The sequence below is a fragment of the Schistocerca cancellata genome, chromosome 4 (assembly GCF_023864275.1).
Source record: "Schistocerca cancellata isolate TAMUIC-IGC-003103 chromosome 4, iqSchCanc2.1, whole genome shotgun sequence".
Classification (NCBI taxonomy): Eukaryota; Metazoa; Arthropoda; class Insecta; order Orthoptera; family Acrididae; genus Schistocerca; species Schistocerca cancellata.
Genome location: NC_064629.1, coordinates 797,067,294 through 797,085,755, shown reverse-complemented (window position 1 = coordinate 797,085,755; position 18,462 = coordinate 797,067,294). Strand labels below are relative to the sequence as shown.

Sequence of the window (18,462 nt, the reverse complement as noted above, 5' to 3'; positions counted from 1 at the left end):
TGTGCCCCACATGTGCTCAATGCAGTTTAAGTTGGGGGTATGGTCATGTCAGTCAGTTTTTTTAAATATTCTCTCACTCCAAGAGCTCCTCCATTTGCACTTTTTGATGTAGTCATGCATTGTACCAGTTCATTCTATATATGGTCTGAGGTTCATCAAACTATGTTACTTGGCAGTAACAATTCACATGAAAGTTACTTTCATTCTTCAGTTTTGCACACCAGTATACTATCTTTAGCTTTTAAAAGAGAGAACTGAAGACAGCAAAGGAGTGCCTCAATAATATTCTCTGTCAGATTCCTTCAATTAAAAGTACATTACAATTATCAGAATAACGTTAAGCAGCCTAATATTGTATATTTACTTTCCCTAGCTGTTACTAGTAAGAATCCCATGTCCCAAATATTACCAAGAACTGGAAGCTGTCATGAAGAGTGAAGAGGTCCAAGAAAGACTCTCTGCATTAAATGCACAGGAACTATATGTGAACCTTACTCAGATAACTGGTCTCTGTATACAGAATCCTAATGATGTTCAGTCTATATACAGCACACTAAAAGCAGAGGTAAGTGAAGAAATAATTTTAACATCATTGTCTTAATTATTTTTAAGACTACCTGTTAGTTTCTGTATTAGGTGACAATTCTCAGTGACTGTGATAATGATGATGTTTGAAGTTGTACAGCAACATGTTTTTAGTGCCCACTTGAAAATACTATGAGGCCAGTGTGATCAAAATCAATAAAATAACCCAAAACTGCCCACAAAGTATATGTAGAAATATGTGTCAAATGAGTTGCTTTCCTTAGTTACCATGTTTTATGATAAGTATCTGAATAGCACACTGTTTTCCCTACTATCATATCTCACGAAAGGGGTCCTGGACTACTTTGCGTGTTGGGTCCCAATGGAGCTACCGGTTCATCTCCCCAATGTGTCCCTGTCCTCCAAATAGCACTGCCTAGTATAGGAAGTGTCATGTGTATCAGAAAGGATTAAAGATACAGACACCCAAGGTGACAACTGAAATACTTATGCTGCTACCAAGAAATTGTACAAAGCATTACAACCACTATCTTTTTCCATGTAATCCCACCAGACATATCGATGGATCAACTGACATAATTATGCATACATCCAGCAAGATCCCTATGCATGACATGGAGCTATAAATCCATAGTTTCCAGATCATGAGCATAAACAGCAGTGGCACATTTAAGGACTGCCAAGGATGGGCTCTGGTCACTTGTCTCAGCTCACGGATTTGCACTACATGCTCTCTGGTGGACTTATTGATAATGACTGTGTGATATGTGGCTGTTTTCTGAACATTGATTTGGACTCCAGGCTGTCAACATTTGGCTTGCACAGAGACATGTCTATTTTCTTAAGGTGGTGTGATCCCTGTTTGATCACACGTGCCATTGCAAAAGTACATCATCCTCTAAATTTGCATTTACTGCCAAATAGATGTTAAATAATACCAACAAACTCCAAGTTACTACTATATTCCTACAGACAATTAAAAAAAATCTGAATGTTCTAACCTGTAAAATTACCACTGTCATCAAAGAAGGATAAATGTGTCAATAAAACCTAAAGGATACAGATAAACTGTCCAAAGACATCCAACCTCATTGGAAACTGAGTGAACCATCCAGTCTATTCAGCTCCCTCATCATTGCAATGTCTTCACTTATACATAAAGAGGGAAGAAACAGGTAAACTATATCAACAAATGGCTCCCATACTACAGTGAAAAATCAGTGGGTTCAGAATGCATGTGGAGGAAGTATGACACTTTGTGCAGACAAGACCCTTGTGTCTTTGTCTCCAAAGGACCCATTTCAAGGTCAGTAACATCATCTCATAGTGGAGGGGTTATAGCTTAGACAAAAATTATCATCTTAGTGGAGAGTGGACTAAAAAAGGTGGTGTGGCTACATTCATCAGTGCTAATTTCACCCCTGTAAACACCAACTTGCAAGCAAATGCTACAGAAGTGCATATGTTGTACAAGTGACACCTATGTTCCCCGTGTATGTCCCCTAATGTAGGTTTAAGCCATGAAGCTCTCAATGACTTCATCACACAGCTCCCACATACATTCCTCCTACGTGAGGCCTTCAACGCATGTAACATGCTACTGGACTATACGGCCATTTGCTTTAGGGTTCCAACCTCAGTTTTTCTCAACATAAGGCAGGGCATGAACTTCAGCATTGGAATGGAGCTATTCACTATCACAAAACTCTGGATATCCTTTCCCATCATCACTAACAATGCTCAGTGGTAAATGGTCAACAATTTGCTGTGACCACACTTCCCAACCTGCTTACAGCTGGTAGATCATGTAGTGCCCCAAAGGATGCATCAAAATAATATTCAACAAAGATTAGGGTATACTGTACAGCCAACTAGGTGTACCCAGATGGAAGTGGATCCTGTCATGACTGTGATCCATCAAACTGCAGATTAATCCATTCCAAATTCATCAGGCTATCTACAAAGACAATTTACACCCTATATCAGTAAGGAGAGCTTTCATGCAATCAGGAGTAGACAGGTGGGTCTACTGCAGAGAACTACAAGCCTTTTTATGTAGTGAGGGCATATTGCTGTTGAATTATGATGGAGAGCAAAAAGAGATCATGAGAGATTTTGGCATGTATGAGAGACCACCATGACTAGCTGACAGCTAATGGCATAATGAAAAACCATAAACTCCAACCCACTGAGAGAGAAATAACATGGGCAATGGCAGATATCTCTTCTATGTTTTTTAAATTTCCTCCTCATTTTTTCTCTGTTTAAGAGGTTTTGTAACTACGTGTAAGTTCAGGCAGTCAGTAGCAGTCTAGTTATCCATTTGTTTGTTCTGAAGAGCCAGGGACTGCTCACTTGAACCTAGTTAGTGTCAGTCAGGCTTCAGTTGCCATCTGGTACATGCCTAGAGAGCGTGTTTGTAACTATAAAGTGTTGTCAGGCAGACTGTAGTGGAGTATTCATTTTTTTAGAACAGCCAGCTACACAGCTCATAAGACATCAGCCTCCACTGATGACACATCGAGAGGTTAGCACGTTGCATATCTAGGTTTCTGTCTGTGCTTTTATAGTCAATTCTTAAGTTCGTAATACTGGGATGGGTAGGATGTGTGTACACTTTGTGCAGATGTAGTAGGAGTTGGCAACAGTTCATGAACAGCTAAATCTGGTTTTGGCTATGGTCAGTCATATCCAGGCTGCTGCCTTGGGACATAGTGGTGGCAGAGAATCTGTTGTGTTGCATGAGACATTTCAGGTGTTGCTTGGTTCGCCCATTGGCTCTGCTGTTGAGGCACCTCTCATTGTACCTGATATAGTGGATATGCCCTCACAGGAGGATGATTGGTAGGCGGTAATGCATTTGTGTCACTTGAGGCAGTTGGCCATTGTGGAGGCTGGTCATCTGCCCTCACCCATTCACCTTGTGGGTGGAAAGATGGCTGCTCCTTCAGCAGGGTCCGAGCAAGCACACAGGGGGAGGGGTTATTAGTTATAGGGAGCTCCAGCGTTAGTAGGCACATTGTGGAGTCTCTTGGGGAGATAGTGTTCAGGACTGGAAATAAAGCCAATGTGTACTCAGTATGTCTGTTGGGGGGGAGGGGGGGGGCTGTACTCAGTATGTTTGTTGGGGGACCTCATCTGAGGTTTGGAGGAGATCTTGCCTGAGGCTATCAAGCATGCAGGGTGCAGTCGTCTGCAAGTTGTGGCTCACGTCAGCAACACCTGTTGCTTGGTTTATGAGGCCATCTTCAGTGCATACAGGCAGTTGGTGGAGGTGGTGAAGACTGCTGGCCTCATGCACAGGGTGCAAGCAGAGCTCACAATTTGCAGCATAGTTACCAGAGTTGACTGGTGTCTTTTGGTTTGGAGCCGAGTGGGTCTCAACCAAAGGCTTCATTGACTCTGTGATGGTCTTGGCTGCAGACTTCTGGGTCTGTATTATTGGGTGGGGAATTGTAGGACTCACCTTGCTAGGTCAGGGATGCATTACACTTGTGTAGTGCAAATGGGAGTTTTTTAGGCTAGGCGGTAGGTCTAGGTACTCTGATGAACACTAGCCAGATGACTTGCAGATAGCAAAATCTGACTGTGTTTAGAGTAAAGACACTTCAACTGTCAAAATTTTACCAGTAAACTGTTGAAGTTTTCATAACAAAGTTCCAGAATTTACTGCCCTCCAGGAAAGGTCTCATGCTTCGGGACCAAGAGCTGGCTAGCTGAAACCTGAAGTGGAAAGCTCTGAGTTATTTAGCAATTTATGGAACATATATCGAAAAGGCAGGTTAGACACCATAGGAGGGGATGTGTTTTTGCATTTTGCAAGAATATTGTCTCTATTGAGGTTCAATCTGAGTGTGAAAGTGAAGTTATCTGGTTGCTTATAACAGGTCTTGGTGAAATCAGGTCAATTGTTGGATTTTTTACAGGCCAACCAATTCCAATGTGATGGTATAAGAGTCATTTAAAGAAAGTCTATACTCAGTACCACAGAAATGATCATGCAATATTTGTTGGAGGCAACTTCAGTATACCAAGTATAGACTGGGACATTTATGGATTCCTTGCATGGGGTAAAGACAGACAGTCTAGTTCTAGTTCGACAGCCCACATGCAATGGAAATATTTCAGATCTTGTAACTACAAACAGGTCTGACCTAATCGACAGTGTTAATACAGTGAGAAGGATTAGTGACCCTGATGTCATCATAGCAACTTTGGTCCTAAACTTAATGAATCAGTCAAGAAGGCTAGGAGAGTATTTTTGCAAGGGAGAGCAGATAAACACATCCAACTTACCTAATGAAATGACACCACTTAGTTTCAGATCCAGGACAATGGATATAGAGGAATTATGGAAAAGTTTAAATGGACTGTAAATCATACTCTGGAGAAGTATGTGCCAAATAAGTGGATAAGAATGGAAAAGACCCACCATGGTTTAACAATGAAATTTTAAAAATGCTGAGGAAGCAAGGGCTGTTGCACTCTCAGTTCAAGAGAGAAAGCACAAATGACGACATCCAAAAGTTAACAGAAATTCATGCGTCTGTAAAAAGACTGATGTATAAATCTTACAGCTATCATGATCATACCTTAGCAAAAGATCTTGCTGAGATGATGAGGAAATTGTGGTCCTCTGTAAAATTGCTAAGTGGGTCTACGGCCTCTACTCATTCATTTGTTGACCAGTCTTGTGTGGCAGCAGAAAATAGCACAAGCAAAGCCAAAGTTTTAAATTTCACATTTAAGTAATCATTCATGCAGGAGAATCATACAAACATACCAATCTTTGACCACCACACAGACTCCCATATGGGAAACATAGTAATAAGCATCCCTGGCATAGAGAAACAACTGAAAGAATTGAAAGAAAATAAGTTTCCAGGTCCTGATGGAATCTGAATTCAGCTTTACGAAGAGTACTCTACAGCATTGGTCCCTTCCTTAACTTACATTTATCATGAATCTCTCATGCAGTGCAAAATCATAAGTGACTGGAAAAAAGCATAGGTGACTCCTTTATATAAAAAAGGGTTAAAGAATGGATTTGGGGTCGCTGAGGGATGGAACAGATTTGGGAGTGTGCCTGGGTCGAGGTGGTGGGAAAGGGTGGTGGGGTAGGCAGATCATGATACCTCTTTGAACTATATTAAATGGCTGAAGATAAACTTCAGTATTATGTTACTGTTCATTGAATTCATATTGGTGTGCTCCCACCACTTATAGCATATGAAGAATTGAACCAAACATATACATTTCCAAGATGGTATATCAGCATGCTACACTATGTACCTAAACTGTACACTGTGGTATTACATGAATATTATTAATGACATATTAATGTAGTCTTACTACTGAAGTATATGAAGATCTGAACCAAATAAAATGGGTTCTATACAACATTCTCAAGGTGACATACCTATACATTCCTTTTAAGACAATGAAATATGTTATTGTGAAGTTCAAACACATAGCAACAATCACAGCTAAGCCAATACCAGGCATACCTCATGTAATAACAGTCAGGGGCAGCCAAGCATTGCAGAGGGTTGTTGTAAAAAATCACATAAAATCAGTGGTAGAAATCACTTGAGAGTTCCAAAGAATTATCAGCTGTCCAGTTTGCATAACGACTGTGTGTAGGGAGTAAAAAAGAATGGTGCACAACGGTCAAGCAGCTCTTCCTAAGCCACACATTTCTGTAGTCAGTGCTATGCAACACTTGAGGTGGTGTAAAGAACAATGCCACTGGACAGTGGATGACAGTAAATGAGCATTTTGGAGTAATGAATTGTGCTATATGCTGCGGCATTCCAATTGAAGGGTTTGGGTTTGATGAATGCCTTTAGAATGTTAACTGCCATAGTGTATAGTGCAACAGTGAAGTATGGAGGAGATAGTGTTATGGTATGGGCATGTTTTCCATGGTTAGGGTGTGGTCCCCTCATTGCACTTCATAAAATACTAAATGCAGAAGAGTATGACCATATTTTACAGTATTGTGAGCTGTATACAGTAGTCAGAGATGATAATTGCTTGTATCCATATGAAAATGCACCCTGTAATAAAGCAGCAACTGTGAGGGAATGATCTGTGGACAGTAACATCTCTGAAACTGACTGGCCTGCCTAGAATTCAGACCTGAACCCAACAAAATAGCTTTGGGATGAGTTAGAATTTTGAGTTTGCTGCAGACTTCAGGGCCCAACATAACTACCTTCTCTGGTTCTGATACTTGAAGAAAATGGTCTCCCATTCCTCCAAAGCAATTCACATGCCTCACTGCAAGTGTTTCCAACAGTCAAGCCATCATAAAGGCAAAGGGTGCACACATCCTATATTAACGTCCAGTAAGTCTTGATCAGATAGGGTGTAGGATATTCTGCTGTCATCAGTGTACAACCTGGTTGATTAGATTAGATTAGATGTACTTTTCATTCAAATATATCCACCATGAAGATATCCTCCAGGATGTAGAACATGTTGCAAAACACAAATACACAATCCTCCAGTATGTAGAACATGCTGCAAAACACAAATACGCAATTAATATTTACATATAAAAACAAATATGCAAGTCCCAAGTGAAATGTTCCTTATAGATGTGGAATAAGTAAAAAAATTTCAAAGGCAACAAGTAACTTGTCATAAGAACTGTAATTGCGCAATACACTGAGGTACATATGATAATTCTCAGGCTGTAGTAGCCATGCATCAACAAATAGAAGCATCATTTTACAGTACTTATTTTCAGTGATCACACTACTGCAGTGAATTTGTGCAGAAGTCAAATTGTACTAACACTTGCATTATTTGACATCATTAGTAACATATATGCATCAGTTGGTTCCACTAAGAAATTCATGAATGGAGGAGGAGGTGTTAGGCTCCTCTTAAACTGAACTTTATTAATGGCTAAGCTTTTTATACTTACTGGCAAGTTATTGAAAATCTGTGTTCCTGAAAAATGGCCAGCTTTCTTGACCAGAGTAAGTGGCTGTAACTCTTTGTGAAGATTATTGTTATTTCTAGCACTAATTCCATTATTGTTATTTCTATAACTGATTCCATGAACTAAACTGTTTGAAAAAGAGGTTAGTTTTAATGACAAATTTCATTAAGGAATAAATATATTGGGAAGCTGTAGTTAGCATCCCTAATTCCCTAAACAGGTCTCTGAAGGATGTTCTTGAGTTCACATCACAAATAATTCGTATTACACATTTTTGGACCCAAAAAGCTTTAGCTTGGCCTGACAAGTGACCACCGATTGAAGTAGCATAGGCAAAGTGCCCACAAGTAACAAAACCATTTGGTATCAGTGTCACAAGAGACCTAGTGGCAATTGCTGTGAACCAACTGTTTGTCCTTACTATGAATGAGCGAAACTATTAACTATGATTAATAGGTTACAACATACCACTTCCAACCAAGTAATAGGTTGTAGAAATCTATTACCATAATATTTAATAGATTACAAGTAGGCCATGAAGTATGCTGAAACCAGTGAAATTGTGGGTTTTATGTGATATTGAACCATAATAACACACTTTTAGAATGGAAACAACATTTATTTCATCACTTAATAGAGCGAATACGGAAAGATGGCTGTTAAACATAGTGCTAGAACACAAAGAAAAAACCAAAGAGCATAGTCAAAGAACTGTTGCTTCACATCAGAGACACCACAGCCCCCCCTCCCCCCCCCCCCTGGCAGTGCAGAGCACAGCGGGGTGGAGCTAGCACAAGTGTACAAAATAACAGTCATGCCAATGCAGCGGGCGGAGGCAGCATCTGGTACATGAAGTCTGCAGCTCAGGCGCGTCGTCATTAGGGTCCTGCATGTCAGACAGCTGTGCAGGTGGTGGCGAGACGAAGGGGACCGCGGCAGCAGTGGCAGTGGGTGAGGCATCGGCAGAGGCAGGTCAGCAGGGAACAACGAGAAGTGACTCTGAAAGGGACCACACAGGCCTTAAACGTTGTACCGAAACTGTACTTGGGCAGCCGTTGAGCAGAATCACGACTGTATTGACCCCGTGGCATAATATGCAGTGCAGGCCAGAGTACAGAGGTTGCAGAGCAGCAGGAACAGAGTCATCTCCTAACATTATGAAATCGCATGATTTCAAGTCCTTATTAACAAACACCTGTGGCGTGGTGTGAATGCGAGGTAGAGGCGGGTGAAGAAGGGCCACATGAGCACCCACTCGTTCAATGAGGGCCAGCATGTTGGTAGCATCTATCAGAGAACTGTCCGTGACAAATTTGGCAGGAAAGACGAGCAGTTCACCATACAGGATCTCCGCCAACGAAGCATTGAGGTCCTCCTTGTGCGTGGAGTGGATTCCCAGCAATACCCACAGCAGATCCTCAGACCAAAGCGCACCATAGCACATGAGTGCAGCTTTTAGCATTCTGTGCCATCGCTCCACTAGTCCATTGGCCTGCAGATGATATGCAGTCATGTGAAATTTCACCACCCCGCACAACTCACAAAGGTGAGCGAAAAGTGACAACTTGAAATGGTGGCCCTGCTCGGTGGTAAGTGACAGGGGGCAACCAAATCTAGCCACTCACACCGAAATGAACATGTGAGCAATTGTCTCAACCCATGTCCACCAGGGGTACCGCCTCAACCCAACAGGTTACACAGTTGATCATGGAAAGGTTGTATGTGTATCCCTCAGATGGGGGAAGAGGACCGACCGCATCAATGTGCATGTGGCGCAGGTGGCCCCTGGGGATGTCAAACTGTCCTAAAGGTGGTTGCACATGTCTGCTCACCTTGCTCCATTGACAAGCAACGCACGAGCGGTGATCGCGCTGTACGCCCAGCCAAACGAAATGTTTGGTTATGAGTCATGTCATTGCCCTCATTCTGGGGTGGGCAAGATTATGTAACACATCAAAAATCCCACATCGAAGGGAGGAAGGCACCAAGCGGTGGGACAAACCAATAGAAATGTCACAGATGATAGGAGTTGACAACTTGTGCAGGGCAATAAGTTTGATAACAAGCGAAGATCCATTGTTCGAGAGCAGACATTGCGTGTCTGCATCTTCAGCCTGAAGCCGTGCCAGTTCCTCTAACTTCAATGGTGTGGAGATCATTGAAATGCGGGAAAGATAGTGGGAAACTACGTTTTCTGCACCGCGAATGTAACAAGCATCAGAAGAATGTTGGCAAATAAAGTCCATGTGCCTGAAGTGGCACGGTGGGAGATCTTTCGTCGGGTTGTGGATCGGAGGTTTATGGTCCGAATAGATGGTGAAAGCGTGACCTTCTACGTCGCTCCTGAAATGTTTGACTGCTTCATAAACTGTGAGAAGCTCGTGATCGAAGGCCGACCATTTACACCGACTCCTTGTTAGCTTTTTTGAGAAGAAACGGAGCGGCTGCATTGAGTCTGCAGTGTGCTGTTGGAGGACAGCACGTACTGCAGACTCGCTAGCGTTGGTAGTGATAGAAATCTACACCGCAGGTTGGCTGTGCACGAGAGTGATAGCCTGCGTGATGGTCAATTTCAAATTGTCGAAAACGTCCAGCATGGGCCTAGTCCAGTCGAGTTTACAACTTCCCATTGTATTTTTACTGGTGAGGGTGTCGGTTAGAGCTGACTGGACAGAGGCAGCCCAAAGTATATGTCGCCGATTAAAGTTCACCATCCCTAGGAAATGGCGCAGTTGTGCATAATCCTCGGGCAGAGGCAGAAAGCGATTTGTGAATCAGTAGGGCAGAGGCCGTCAGCCAAGACTGTATGGCCAAGGAAAATAACAAATATGGAACAGAGCTGCGATTTGGCTGTGGAACAGAACTGCGATTTGGCGTGATTTATAACCATGCCACTGGCCACAAGAGCTGCACGAACTGCATCAAGGTGAAATTGGTGTTACTCCGTAGACGAGGAAAAGATAAGTATGTCATCCAATCGGCAAAAGCGAAAGGAAGTCGTAGCAAAATCGAATCAATGAAATGTTGCCACATCTGCACAGCGTTTTTTAAACCATAGGGCATGAAGCAGTATTCGAAAAGGCCAAAAGACGTAATGATTGCCGTTTTCTGAATGTCTGGCGGGTGCACTGGAGTTTGGTGATACACCTTCGAACAGTCCAAGACAGAAAAGAACTTCGAGCCATGGAGTAACTGCGTGAAATCTTCGCATGAGGACCCGGATAGTTGTCAATAATAGTCCTAGCATTAAGGGACCTGTAGTTGCCACACACGCATAGTGAACTGTCTTTCATAGGCACCAGGTGGATAGGAGAGGACCAGTTGCTGTCCGTTCGTCAGAGCACACCCGAAGCCAGTAAATCCTGAAGCAAACAGCTGGTAGTCTATTTTCATGCAGAAGTGACATTAAACTGGTAAGGTGAAAAATGTGTGGGAATATAGAGGAAGGGCACATAGAAGTAACCAACAAGAAAAAGTGAACTCTCTCTTTTGCTCACAGCAATTTCGGAGCGTTAAGACGTCGAGCTTTGTGACGTACGGGAGGGCTGTCCGTGGTGTGGATTTAGTGGCAGGTGCCATTGCTGATTGCCAAGACCCACGAAGGAAGGCATGCATGGTGGGACGAGAGGGGGTGCGGGCACAAATGGCGGTGGCTGACTGACCTTGATGTACCGGGATGGCGTGTACGAAGCATTGGCAGTGGGCGATGGCTGAGCACGTGGCGCAGTCGCCACGGAAACGAGCGATCCTGCGAAGTGGGAACATGAGCGTCCGAGCCAGGCCAGAGTGACATGGGCAGGGCCTAGGCGGCTGACAAGGGCTGTGGGCATGGCGCGATGGCCATGCGATGCGAAGGATACCGTGAAGCGGGGGCAGGAGCATCCTGCAGGACCAACTGCGTCCACACAGAACTGGCAGCAGAAAATGTGCAGCTCGACACAGGAGCGAAGCAGAGCGAAGACACAGTAGGAAAGAGAGGCTCGTAATGGTGTAGAAAGTCCAACCTGATCACAGGTTCGTCCACATCGGAGACGTGGAAAGTCCAAGGAAATGTCGCGCCCAGGGACAGACAAAGTGACATCTTGATGGAGCTGAGGACCGTGATATGAGAGTGATTCGCAGCGATCAGTGTGAGATTAGCAGGAGGAAGCGTGTTGCCCACATGCTTGGCCAAGGTAACGCTGACATCGGCGCTGGTGTCGACGACAAAGCGCGTGCCTGAAGACAAGTCCTTAACGTAGAGGTGTCGCGCTGTTGGTGCAAGCAGTGTGGCATTGGAAGGTAGGCGCCATTGATGATCGAGGTGAATGTGGCACCTAAACATGCCCGCCGAAATCGTTTGGACACGCACAAGGCTCACAGACATTCCGAGCGGCATCCCCATAGGCTGCATGGTACCAGCAAAGCAGGTAAGCTCGGAGGCATGGCGTTGCGTGGCAGGCGGGGGATGCATCTGGCTGCATCATAGCTCGAGAACGCTGAGGCTGTTGCTTGTGTGAGGTTGGCTGCTGTCGGGAGGGCGCAGGTAGTACCTTCTGTAGGCTGCCAGGAGGCAGCTCGTGGCAGGTCGCTGAGCTGCTAAGGTGCATGCGCTGGCCTCTACCGGTGGCGTGTGGAACCAGCAAAGCAGGTGACGAATGATTGCCTAGGCCTGATCGGCCATGCATAGGCAGACCTCGAGAGGGTCGGTTACGTGCAATAGCAGGTGAAGCTGTAGGTCTGACAGAAGTTTAACCATCCACAGAGTCCACAGTGTGGTGTCGGGTAGTGCTTGGTCATCAGTCAATGTACAAAGGCGCTGCCAGAGGTGCGAAGGTGTGCGGTCGTTGAGATGCTTGTCATGGATGATGTGGTGGATGGCCTCAGCCGGAGTTGAAGATAGGTGTTTGATAAGGAAAGTTTTCACGGTCACATACTTGGGTGAAGCGGGCAGCGAGAGTAGCAGGTCACTGATTTGGTCAGGGTGGTCATGGAGGTGGCTCACCAGGCAGACGAAACGTTCGTCGTTGTCCGAGATCCCATGGATATCCAGTAGATGGTCCACCAGGGCGAATCAAGTCTTTGGGTTGTCATTTTGCAATGCAGGCAGCTTAGGAAATCTGCCGGGTAACACATATTGATGTAGCACAGGCAACCAAAGATCCATGTTGGTGGTTGAGGGAGCTCCTGACGCCAGGAGTGCAGTAGCGGTGGACGATGCGTCGCCCGAGGTCTGCATGAGGGGGGCAGCTGCAAGCAGCACACGAAGAGGAGTGGGCCAGCACAATCAATGGTACAATGTGTCCCAACTGCAGGCCTGGAGACAGGTGCGGTGTGGGTGTAAAGGCCGGTGCTGCTGCAACAGTGAGCAGAAGGCAGTCACGGTACAGCCAAGGGGGGGCTGATCCCAAAACCGGCACGGAGGAAACAGCCGGTGTTGCTACGAGAGCAGGCAGAAAGCGATCTTGATGTGATCATGATCATGGAGCAATGGTCGCAGCAACCAATGTGGGTGAGGCGACTGGTGTCGCCGAGTTGGGGTGAGGGGGAGGGAGGGTGGTGGAATGACATCAGGCAAGTAAGAATGTGCGAACCCATGTGTATGAGCATTTGGAGTACAGTTCTTGAACTGCGTCTGCACATCAAACCAATCGGAAGGTGACTGCTTAACCAGAGGATGAAACACAACATCCTTCACATGATTATTGTTCACAATGTCAGTAAGTGGTTTGCACTGTCCAGGCAGCAGGCCTTGCTGCATAGCAGCATTTGATGGTGGCCATGCTGGACCGACAACAGGTAAGTGGCCACTGCCATGGCAGGGGCCAGTTAATTGTTCACTATTAACCAACTGTACATTACGAACACTATTAAAAATGCAAGCACAATTGCTATGGTGTGACGCATTTGCACAAAACGACACTGGTAGATCCATTGCTCTCAAGACAATGTGGGCCGGCACACAAAGTCCCTTACAGGTGAAAATAAGCACAAAATAATTCCCGAATGCACAATATTAAAGTCGGGGTCACCACTGTGGGTTTTACGTGGCGTCTAACCATAATAAGATACTTTTAGGATCACAAACGACATTTATTTTGTCACTTAATAGAGCGAATACAGAAAGGTGGCTGTTGAACCCTAGCACTAGAACACAAAGACAAAAAGACAAAACCAAAGAGCATAGTCAAAGAATGCTTCACATCAGAGATGCCACAAAATAATTCATATTACTGTACCACTGTTTTTCTGTGTGTTTTATAGGATTTTCTTGATCATTTTGAACTCTGATTTACAGGATAGTTATAATTAAACTTTCTCTACTTGAGAGGGGCCCCACAAAACACAAGAAGTTGCAGGATGACGAAGCTTTGTGGAAACATTTGTAAGCATGTACAAGAGATAAATAACAAACAAATTATTGAATGAAAAACATTGCAACATGATAGGATTCAAATCAGGTATCTTTGTGGCTGTGCAGTTTGAAATGATCAGCCAATGATTCAGTTTTTTTCAAATATGTTACTGAGTAACAAAGTGACCTCATGCACAGCGTGAGGTAGAGTTTCACCATGCATCAAAATATCTGAGTCCAAAGCATCTCTCTGCTGCAGAGCATGAATCACATATTAGTGAAGTACATCACAGTAACATGTGCCATTAACATTGCATGTCCTTGGTCCCTGGGGTCACTTTTCCTCAAAGAAAAATAGGCCAATCATGAAGTGTGCCACGAAGCCATACCACACAGTGACACATTCACAATGCATGGGAACTTCATGAACATTTGTTGGCAGTGACAATTCCCAAATCTGACAAACATGAATGTACACTGCCCCAGTGAGTGTAAAGTATGCTTCATCGCTCCACAAAATGTTAAAAAGGCCATATGTCTTCAACTTCAACCCTTGCATGAAATGTATGAGCAAAGTCTAATGTGAAGTTTGTATGGATATCATTTCACAATTGTTCACAGCAGTTTGTGAATGGTCAACCATGGAATGTTTAGCTGTAGTGAGACAGCTTGTGCACTGCTTGAAGATCACTCATTGCATCCAGCATTCTCAGCCATGGAGACAGTAAATTCTTCACCAGTTTATGGTGCAATTGGCCCTCAGTCTCACCCAGGAGAAAACCTAATCATGGTTCCAAACTGTGTAACCACTAAAATTGCCGGATTTGAACCCTCTCATACGGAATTTAACATGTGTTTCTTTCAGTGGTTTATTCATTATTTCTCTTCTACATGTCCTTACAAATGTTTCCAGAAAGTTTCATGTCCTGTGTTCACTCATTTTTCATAGGCGCCATCTCAAGTAGCAAAATCTGAATATAACCAACCTGTACTTAAAATTGTGGATTTAAAAAAATATATTCATGCTTTCTTCAACAAATAATGTTTTCATATTTCACCAAAAAAATGGAAATGAGCGTACAGCATCGTTGGCGGGGAGGTTCCATCCAGGAAGTTCGGCCACCAAGTGCAAGTCTTATTTCATTCGATCAGACTTGCGCACTGGTGACGAGGAAGAAATGATGATGAGGACAACACAAAACTCATTCCATGAGCAGAGAAAAACTTGGCCGGGAATCAAACCCGGGCCCAGTTGCATGGGAGGCGAACACGTTACCACCCAGCTGAGCTGGCAGACATTTCACAAATTAATCTTTTCTACATGTAATATTGAATATAAAAATTACTATATTTCATATTTCTACATTATATAACATTTGCAATATATCTGAGTACATCACTGCTCACCATACAACACAAGTGGAATTGTAAATATGTCATGGCTGCCATGAGAAATGGAGACACTGCTTGCATAATGGAATGACTCAACAGTGCATAGCCTCTGTTAACTGTTCATCTACACATCTACATCTACAAGGTTACACTGCAGTTCACAATTAAGTGCCTGGCAGAGGGTTCATCCAGGCGCTAATGAACTTGGCTGTTTTGCACCCTAAAGCAACCACAAACAGCAACAAAGAGGGTTCACCTAACCACCGTCAAACTATTTCTCTACTGTTCCACTCTTGAACAGTGTGTGGGAAAGATGAATACTTAAATCTTTTAATGTGAGCTCTGATTTCTCTTATATTATTATGATTATTATTTCTCCCTACGTAGGTGGGCACCAATAACATATTTTCACACTCTGAGGAGAAAGTTGCTGATTGAAATTTTGTGAGAAGATCCTCCCACAATGAAAAATGCCTTTGTTTTAAAGACTGTCACCCTAATTTGTGTATCATATTCATGGCACTTTCTGCCCTGTTTTGTGATAATACAAAATGACCTGCCCTTCTTTGGACTTTTTCAATGTCATCCATCAGTCCCACCTGAAGTGTTCTGCCAATAAATTACAGTCTTTGGTTTGCTTTCCTCACAACATTACCTACGTGATCATTCCAATTTAAGTTATTCATAATCATAACCCCTAAGTATTTAGTTGAATTTACAGCCTTTAAATTTGTGTGATTTATCATGTAACCAACATTTAGTGGGGCACTGTCAACCATATGCAGAAAGTTCTGTTCTTGATGTAGTTATTTGCTTAGCTTCAAATAAGGATATCTGCCTTAAGGCAGTCAGGCCCCTCCCTGGCTGAAGTGCTGCAAAATGCATGTGCATCTGATTTATTGCAAGTTGTACAATACATTTTTTTAACAGACTTCACATGTGGCCAAGAGCCACAGTGATACAGCACAGCAGGTTTTCTGTAACAGGCTATGAAGTGGTAACCAAGTTCCATTTAGTGACGGCAGACCTGTGCTAATACCAGCCATCATTTGTGGTGATAAACTTTGTTTACAGCTTGCCTGGGCTCTTTTTCCTTGCATCCCAGACAGGAATGTCCACACTGTGAGGATGAATGTTACAAATGTTTACATGGAGGTCCTGTTGTAGAAGTAAATTGTAGCACGATGGACACCATGCATCAGCCCCAGTCTATTCAAATCGATAATATTTCCGGCACTTATCATGTGCTGGCATTCTGTAAATTTTGTTACACGTTAAAGTGAAAGATATTTCAATGACTTTTTTGTTTGCTAAAAATGTATCAGCTCATTGGTACCATGTTAAGCTACTGATATGGTTTGTACACAATTTGAAACAGCTTTGGGAAGGGCAGTTGGCTTTCAGGCTTTCATTGTTTTAAACTAACAGCAAGTCTGCAATTTTGTAAAGCTTACCCAACTTCAATGGCCATTAAGAACAAGGTTAAGATTTAACCACACAGACTAGAATGACAACAGGGTTTGCCACCATTGACTACAATTAATGGGCAACACCATTAGTGGTGGTTAGGAAGCCTGAAGGCTCTCTTTGGTTCATACTGATTTTTCTCCCTTGCTTCATACAGACAAACATTTTTCTAAACTTTCAGGAGAGAACTCTTTTTATAAAATATATCTTGTGGTGGCATATTTTCAATTGCCTTGAAGTGAAGACTCAAGGAAGAATTTAGTCTTGAACATGCCGTTCACACTATATCAATATAAAGGGTTGCTTTTTGGCATGGCCATTGCCTTTGCCATATTCCAGAGGTCTCTTGAATACACTATTACAGAAATTCAGTATTGTGTATATTATCACATCAGTATTGTGGTCACTGGACATGTGACACAAGATTATCTGCACAGTTTACGTATAGTTTTTGCACCCTTTGCACATAAAGCTTTTGCGTGTAATTTTTCGAAATGAGCCTTCTTTCAACCAGTGGTCACTTATTTACGAAATATTCTCAGTGAAGTGGGCCTTTGGCCTGCCAAAGACTGTGTAGAGGTCATTCAGAGCATGCTTGTGCCTAAATTCATAAAGGAGATTCAAGTGTTTCCAGGAGAAGTGAATTACTGTCTTTGGTTTATCTCCATGTGGCCTCCATAGCCCACTCGCTAAACTGTCTGGTTGAAAACAGGGTCCCCTTTCAGTTGTCAGAAGATTGCCATCTGACTTTTCAGAAGCTAAAATCAGCACTTTCATCATCTTGTCTTATAACTTATCAGCCCCACTGCCCATTCGTTTTGGCAGCAGTTTGTGAGATTTCTCCTGTTTTGGAAATGTACTTTATTTTCTAAATTTTATGTTTACTAAAAGTCAGCAAATAGCAGAAGTTATTCACTGCTTTAAGCAGCCTGCAGGATATGATGGCAGCACATAGGAAGCTCACTCCCATGAAGGTAGTGGTAATGAGTGGACCATGTGACAACATAAGGACTCAAGGCTGTGGAGAGAAGTACCCAAGCCCTAAGAGTTAATCTAGCTTGTAGTCAATATGTAGGGGAACCACAAGTGTTCTGGTGTGAAACTCAGATGTTTCTTTGCTAAATATTGTCATTGAAGTCCACTTTTGACATAGCACATACTAGTTAGAGCCCACAGGTCATCAGGATCTTAAAATCATAATCTTGCTATACCGTAAACCAGTTAATTCAATAGACACATGAGTATTGTTAAGTTACTGAAGATGTACAAAAGGCTACAAAGTTTAACAATGTAAGCAAAAGAGTTTGGCTCCACCCCAATCTCACCAGTCAGTGACAGGATGTATTCCATGCCTGTTCTTATGTGATAGTCGGCTTTACCATGCCAATGCTCTCAAACTTTATTAGCTTTATGAGATTAATCATTTCATACCATTAAAAAGTTACTACATCTACATCTACATACATACTCCGCAGTCCACCATACGGTGCGTGGCGGAGGGTACCTCGTACCACAACTAGCATCTTCTCTCCCTGTTCCACTCTCAAACAGAACGAAGGAAAAATGACTACCTATATGCCTCTGTACGAGCCCTAACCTCTCTTACCTTATCTTTGTGGTCTTTCTGCAAAATGTACTGCAGTCAGCCTCAAATGCTGGTTACCCAATTTTCCTCAGTAGCGATTCACGAAAAGAACGCCTCCTTTCCTCTAGAGGCTCCCACCCGAGTTCCTGAAGCATTTCTGTAACACTCGCGTGATGATGAAACCTA

At 43.2% G+C, this 18,462-nt stretch overlaps 1 protein-coding gene across 1 annotated transcript in view; it reads left to right on the top strand.

The window, feature by feature from the left end:
* LOC126184698 (venom acid phosphatase Acph-1-like) overlaps positions 1 to 18,462 on the top strand; it is a 251,930-nt gene that overhangs the window by 183,127 nt on the left and 50,341 nt on the right. Inside the window, exon 4 of the mRNA XM_049927211.1 lies at positions 374 to 565. Coding sequence (XP_049783168.1) covers positions 374 to 565 — 192 coding nt within the window. The remainder of the gene's footprint in view (positions 1 to 373; positions 566 to 18,462) is intronic.